Here is a 7911-nt window from a genome sequence, read left to right as displayed (position 1 = left end):
CGGGTCACAGTGACAGGACACAGACTGTCACAGACGCATGACATTATGTCTCAATCTGTCCCCCTGCTAATATTCTGCATTCCGCATTCTGCACTTCAGGCTGTGTGTGTGTGTGTGTGTGTATGTGTGTGTGTGTGTGTGTGTGCGCATGTGTGTGTATGCGCGTGTGTGTGCATGTGGGGGGTCTTGTTCTGTGTGAAAATGAAGCAGTACAAGTGATAATGCTGCAGGATGTTATTTTATCCTTCTCAGCAGCAGCACTGCACGTGCTCTCCATGTCCAAAATGTGCGTAAGCCAGGTCCTTAGTCAACTTAAAGTTGCGCACATTTTTCCACTAAGTTTTCTTTCATCATTCCCAAAGTTTGCGTGGAAAGTTGCTTACGCAGTTTTCCGACCCCGTTTTGTGCGTAAGCAAGCTTGATAAATGAGGCCCCTGGTCCTCTAAATATTAATTTAAACCAACTTTTAAGCAGGTTTTGACCCATAAAATGCCATTTGCCTTTTCACTCATTTTGTCCCCATATATCTGAAGAGAACTAGCTTTTACACCAAAATAATGCAGTAAAAAGACCACAAATAAAACACTGTCCTAGGCCAAAACTGTTGAATTTCATGCCTTGTAATAAACATTTTTATTCATGCACTTAAGATTTTTATTACAGGATAATTAACAAATAACTAGATTACATGATTTCTGGAGTTTAAAGTGAAGCCATGTTTTTTCATGATGCATGAGTGCTTATTTAGTATGTGAGGCTTTTAACCCTCTGGAGGCAGGCGTTGCAGATTTGCAACGTTAAAACCTACCTACCAGGTTACTCCACATACGTATTTCATGAGCATTTTTTATCTCAGAAGTACCCCTGAAGGACTTAGTTGTCCGTCCTTTTATCAAAACTTATTTTGAGCCTGAATTTTTTTGAGCTTAAATAACTTTTCTGTAAAGCTGCATGGGTTGTTTAAGTTCCCTTAAAGATTTAATGTGATTTATGAGTCAAAAGGTTTAGCATTTAGCTTTATTATTGGTTAAATTGGAGGTTTTTTTCTGCCTGTACACAAGTTCTGTCCTGCTTTTCTGCCAACAATATTTCAACAAATAAATCATTCTGTGCAAGAGAGAAAGAAGTGATGAGGAGGGACTATCACTGAGCCTGCGGTGTGCACCTTGCAGAAATAATGCAGCCTTTTCTCCTTTATTTGTGGTTTCATCTGACCTTTTGTAAGTAGCGTGAGTGCAGTTCACCCAAAGTTATTAGAGAGGTTAATAAGAGCTCAGGTATAATGAACATTTATTGTCAATTTTGGCATCCAGGTCAAATTGCTGTTGATTTGTAAATGTTTGCTCTTTTTGTCTTTAAATGTAGTGCCGCACCAGGCAAGGAGGACGTGCACGTGTAAGGACTAGTAGTCAGTTAAAATATTTCTTCTTCCCCTCTGATTTTGACTTTGAACAATTTAATTCTTGAGGATTACTTGGTTTGTGTCTGCTTTAGGCTCGACTTAATGGACATTTGAATGGAAATTGTGTTTGTTGTAACATCTGAGTGCTTTTGCAAACTTCACAGATTAAAGGTGCGTACTGGGTTAAAGAAGTAACTAAACATTTAAATGCTCTATAAAAAAAAACTACAAAGACCTTTGTTGAATGTATGTCCTTTTTGTTATTTCTCCATGAGTCACTCTCAAGCAGGTTCAAATACATCTTCAAATGTCAAATCTTTTTCTTTTTTCTGTCCTCTGCTGCTGGTGAGCTATCAGCTGTTACTGCATCTGTCGCAATCACTGTCCTGAACCCACACAGCTTTTCTTGGACTCTTTTCAGGACAGGACAACATTTTTTTGTCCCAGATCCAAAAATTGTGCAACCATATATTTGGATGAGGGTTGAGATCATTTTCATTCACGTGTTAGTTTTAACAGCTTGGACATAGCGATGTATGATTGTCGAGCTGAGAAAAATGCTGGCAAAAAACAAACAAACAAAAAAAAAACTAATCAATCTGGTACTGGAACAGAGAAGACATGGGGTTAAAACAGGGTCAGACACCTGGGATAGACGTGGGTGGGCGTGGGCAGAGGCAGGTATGATGACAGGAACAGAACGTGCCTGGATCCTGACCCTCTGACTGGAGTTAGTGCAGGAAAACCCTTCCCAGTCCTGAGCTGGGTGTCCTGCAGTGACAGCATGTGATGCAATGCTCCAACATCATAATATATGCTGATATCACTGCTTCATCGTTCCACCAATCAGAGCGCAGGATTTTCACCACCTGCTAGGAACTGAATTCCATCATTCCTGGCATTCCTGCTCGCTCCCTCCCTCTCCCTCTTCCGCCTCCTCCTCCTCGTTTACAACCAAGTTTGTCCCGACAGCTCAGCTACTATTGTCTTTCCTTCTCCAGGAAGGTGTTTTTTCCTCTCAGTTTGTCTCTCCTTTGGAATATATTTGTTTTCATTTAAACCATTTTTATTTCCGCGTGGATATTATCATACTGGAAGCTTCCAAAGTGGCGCTTGAAGGAGGTACGTATCGTTATAAACACGAAGTTGCGTCTCTGACAAGGTTTCATTTGTAGGATGAGAGTAGGCTACTTTCTAAACCAACCTGGTCCAGTTTGTGAGGAAGTTGGTGTTTAAACCAACACGTTATGTGACAGTAGCTCTGAAACGACGTCATCCACTCGGACACGATGCTGTTTATTACAGTTTCATTCACACATTCGGGCAGATCTGGCGGTTTCCTAAACTTTCTCGCCTCTTAGTTCCTAATTTGGTCCCAAACTCGGGATATTTCTAGTGGAAGTGGAGGGGATGAAAGGAAATAGTGAGACCTGATCAGAAATTCAGTGCATTTCCTGTTTGTTGGGTTCATTTCGCTGCAGCGATCCTTCCTGGACGGGAGAGCCACATCAGAGTCACACACAAATAAATAAGAAAGGTGCTGCTGGACGCAGCAGTGGTTGTGATCAGTTCCCACTGGCATAAATAAATCTAAAGTTCTGTAATCTGTGATAACATGAGTTTTTCTTGGATTAAATCCGGGAACAGCGTTTTAGGAATGGGAGAAGAGGGAAGAGAAGCATGCTGGATCGTTTTTTTTAAATCTTCAAATACCTTTCATACCTTAGGCAGTTTCAGGGTCGTAGGGGGAAACATTTCCAAGTATCCCAAGAAACACATTTTTCCTAGAATGACGTGAAAACACCCTGTAACGTCATGGATGAATCATGTTATTTGCTAAAAGGAGTTTAGGACATTTTTAATTTGCAGTAAAAAAATTATTTTATTTTGAAGGGGACAAAACTCACTTTTTGCATCCTTTTGTGCTCCCATGTCTCCACTGCCTCTACTCACACTCCAAATACAAAACAAAACATCCATTTATTTTCTGTCAGTGTTTGCTTGTAGGAATTATGTGCCTGAAACAAATCGTTTAAAAAAATTCCCATTTGTGATGTCACAAATGGGGAAAATAGAAAAGAACAACCTCTCACGTGTAGGAGAGAGAGCTGCTGCTGGAGGAGCAGCGGCTCTACTCCGAGCCCCTCTTGGAAATCAGAGCTTCTCACTGTATTGAGAGTGGGGGTGGACATGGCCAGCTCCAGGTTGTTTTCTTAAAGTAACAGAGCCCTGTAATGGCTCATTCTGGAAGGTACCGAAAATGCCAAGAATAAAGATGCTGATATTGCTTCACGTGAGATGGATTTATGCAAAGAACTTAATGAACCTGTTTTATATAGACCACATCTATTATAGATAACATTTAAAACCAAGAGTCATATAATTAAGATTCCAACCACGCTGTTGATTATTTTATTTTGAAGGGTGACTCCAGATGTTTTCTAATGTATTGCTGTGAACTGAGATGTTAATTTTATATATTGCTGTAGTTGTCGCATTTACAACAATCTCAAGTGCATAAATGTAAACAGGCAAACGGGCGCAAAAGAATTTTACAAGCTTTGAGACAATTCTAGAGTAAAAGTGCTTAGAAAGACATAACATTATTAAAATAAGTTGGATCAGAACAATATGTGTATATGTGCAGATCTTTAATTCTTATTGAGGGTGAACAAACTATTTCCCATGGTGGAATTCCTTTATTACAATTCTCCCCTGGCAGATCCAAACATGAATAATTTCAATTATTTAATGTGCTTCGATTACACTGGATTAAATAACTACATGTTTAGGACTTATGTTTTAAAGTTTTTATTTTAGACAAAAGGAAAGTCTAACAAGTCAAGTTTGAAACAAAAACAAAAGAAAAAAAAAACAACTTTTGTGACACGTTGACCTCTGCTCTGTCTTCCAGGCATCCAAGCATGGAGACCCCGCTGGATGTTCTGTCAAGAGCAGCATCATTTGTTCATGCGAACGACGAGGAGGGTGAGTGTTTGTTTTGTGTTTTCATGCCTGCAGAGATGACGTTCCAACACGTGTTTAACCCCTGTCAAAATTTCCAGTTTTCTCCCGTAGAAAACTATTAGTGTGATTAAAATCACATTCTGTGTAGAATGAGTCCGAAGTTGCAGCTCAGCCATGCCCTTCAGCCTTGTTTTCTGCTCAGACAACAGCTTTGTGCTTGCTCTCAGATCCGCAGGCAAATCAGACCAACCGCCCTTAACTGCCATCAGCCATAGATGTTTGCTTGTGTTACCTGCTTTTGTCAGGGTGCGTGCCTGACTCTGACACCATCATTGCTTCCCCACCTCCACCTGTACTAGTTCCTTCTGTCTAGTCTCTTTTCCTTCACAATCAAGCTTCAGGACCATTTGTAATTTAGAAAAAACATATCCATCTGAGATTAAAGGGAAAGGTCCAATTCATTCTCAGCAGGCCTCTGCGCAGCCGAAAAGTCTCAGAGAAACATACAAGGACACTTAACATTCAGTGGATGCCACTGATAAACAAACATACTCAGTTTAGAGCACACTGTTCCTGATTTTTGTTAATGTGCACATTAGTTTTTATGCATTTGTTGTGCTTAATAATAGCTTTCTGCAAGGCGCCTTAGTTTTAAAGGGATATTTTGCATATTTTTAAAATAATTTTCTTGAGCCAGTATATGCTAAAATGACAGTTTACAGGGTTAATGAAAGGCCACCCAGCCCCTATCGCCCCCTGTAGCCAGAATATTCCACTTGTAACTTCAGACTGGTGGGCCGCTCTGTTTGGACTTAGAAAAAATGAACTGCAGATTGGTTCTAGGACACCTACCCGCTCCACAAAACTATCAAGTGCTGCAGAGCTGTTATCTAATCCCTGCATTAAAAAGTTCTAATCTTCTGGTTTAAATAACCTCACCGATCCGTAAGGTGGATTTCATATTTCCTATGGAATCCTACGCCTTATGGCTTATTAAATAACATGTAATTTAATTCATTACAGGGGTCAAATATGAAACTGGTCACGTTTCTAAGATCAATGTTAAAGCTCTAGCTTAAAAAACTATCTGTTGTTTGTTTAAAGAAAATACACAACAATCAAGTGGATTTAGTTATGAGATCAAAGCATCTAGACACAATTTAGTTTGAAATATGAAGCAATGTGGAAAATTTTAACAATTTAACAAGCATCTCTGTTAGTTTTAAAGTTGTTTTTGATTTAAAAGGAGCCACTTTTACAACAAGGCCTTGTTTATTACCCAGAAATTGCACAATATAATGGATGAACTTTGAATGCATAGTAAAGTACCGTAAATCCTCTTAATACAGGCCCGGGCCTGTATTTGACTCAAGCTCATCAAGCTCCAGGCCTTTATTGGAAGGAGGACCAGAATTAGAGGCAGGCCTCTATTTCTATTTGAGCAAAATGAACTAATGGTTCGCTGGAGTTTTTGACAATAAAAATTGCGCCCACATTTTCAAAGTTAAACACATTTCTTTTAACAACGGTAGTTTCTGCTTCAGCTCCCCCCCCCCCCTGCGCAGCGGCGCAAACTCACTGATGCGCCTGCAGCCTCTCAGTGTTCCTGCTGCTCTAAACATTAAAATAATTATTTCATTTTCTGTTCCTCACTTCTGATTACCTTCAATGGTGTCTGTATGTTGCAACCACCAGGTACAAAAACTAACTTGTTTTTATTTGACTATTTTTCTGTCCTGCCTGTTTATTATCTTCCTGCATCTCCTCTCAATCCTAAAGAGAAACTGCTACCTGGGTTCAGATATATTCACCTTATGAGTTACCTTTGAACTGCAGTTCTAAAAGATCTACCGACCGCAAAAACAGCGGAGTGCTCGCTGCTTGCTGGCCACATCAGTTAGGTGCTTCACCGAGGACAAAACAGGTGATGCGCCCCGATCCACAGCAGCGAAATGCATCAGGCACAAATAAAAGAATAAAAGACAGAAAACATAAAAGGAAATGAGCCGACATGAACGATTGCCTGTTAAATTAGTTTTTGAGGTGTACCTGATTCGATAATGTTACTGTGGCCTTGCTCAGGACGCAGATGTCTGGAGCGCGTCAACAATCAGAGCTTTGAAGGAGACGGTTTTGGACCTTCAGGCCCGTAGCATGAGGGATAATTTGGTGTTTGCAGGTCTGTCGGAGGAGGTGGGAGGGGCCGAGGACTGCGAACGCACTGTTAAACACTTTCTCCAGACCCAAATGAAGATACCCGAAGAAACGGTAAAAAACATCACCTTCGACCGAGTACATCGCCTTGGAGCTAAAAGAGGGGACAGCAGACGACCTCGTCCCATCGTGGCTAAATTTGAACATTTTAAGCAGAAGGATCTGGTTAAAAGTCACGGAAGAGAGCTCAAAGGCAAAGACTTCAGCGTTAATGACCAGTTTCCTAAGGAAATCCTGGATCGGCGCAGAGTTCTCTTTCCGCTGCGTAAAAAGTTTATCCAAGATGGGAAGAGAGCTGTCATCTCAGTGGATAAGCTTTATGTGGATAATAAACTTTACAAGGAGCGAGGAGTGACAGACTGGCTGTATTAGCCCAACATCAGGTCAGACCTTTATTTTTCTTATCAGATTCACTGGGTTTGAGCACGTCAGTAATAAACAGCTGCTAGATCCGTGTTTTAGATGATGAGTTCACCTGTTCATCATCACCTCACACCCCATCACCTTTTCTTTTTAGTTCTTTCTTCTTTTTTAATCTGTTTCTGTATTTTCCTTTCCTCTTTTTATCTGCTTCTTTACACCTGTATGGCACAACCACACAACTTTCCAACACTGCGTCAGACTCCACACACACACACACACGCACACGCACGCACACACACAGACACACACATGCACACACAGACCCACACACACACACACAGGAACACGCACACACACACACACACACACACACACACACACACACACACACACACACACACACACACGGATATATTTAAGTCACAACACAATATCATAATTTATGCGTCAAATAATACAACCACAAACACTGTTGAATCCTTATTATTATTTACTTTTCTGTTATTTATTAACATACTATTTTATACATTTAGATACTTATTCCATCTTATTCACATGAAGGCGTCATATTTTAGCTACTCACACACACATCTATGGGTGCACTAAGATTTGTCTCATGGAACGTACATGGAGCTGGCTCTAGAGATAAAAGATTAAAGATTTTTGATCAGTTAAAAAGAATGCAAGCAGACGTAATATTATTACAGGAGACTCATAGATCTGCCACATCGGCAGATGAACTTAAAACACCTGAGTTTCCCAGCATGTTCTCTGCCTGCTATAACTCTAGGCAAAGAGGGGTAGCTATTTTAATACACAAAAACATCAATTTCACAGTACTGGACACAGTTTCTGATCCAGAAGGTAGATTTATAATGTTAAAAATAACTATACAGAACCAACGCTTATGTATTGTGAGCATATACTGTCCAAATATTGATGACCCTCCATTCTTTCATAATTTT

At 40.2% G+C, this 7911-nt stretch overlaps 1 protein-coding gene across 1 annotated transcript in view; it reads left to right on the top strand.

The window, feature by feature from the left end:
* Positions 1-2389: 2389 nt before the first annotated feature.
* The window catches only part of vgll4b (vestigial-like family member 4b), a 47895-nt gene continuing 42373 nt past the window's right edge, over positions 2390-7911 (top strand). The window contains exons 1-2 of the mRNA XM_015959080.3: positions 2390-2524; positions 4317-4390. Coding sequence (XP_015814566.1) covers positions 4327-4390 — 64 coding nt within the window. The 5' untranslated portion in view covers positions 2390-2524; positions 4317-4326. The remainder of the gene's footprint in view (positions 2525-4316; positions 4391-7911) is intronic.

The sequence above is a fragment of the Nothobranchius furzeri genome, chromosome 3, assembly GCF_043380555.1.
Source record: "Nothobranchius furzeri strain GRZ-AD chromosome 3, NfurGRZ-RIMD1, whole genome shotgun sequence".
NCBI classification, from domain to species: Eukaryota; Metazoa; Chordata; class Actinopteri; order Cyprinodontiformes; family Nothobranchiidae; genus Nothobranchius; species Nothobranchius furzeri.
Note: the sequence above shows the minus strand (reverse complement) of the source record. Positions and strands in the feature narration are given on the sequence as shown.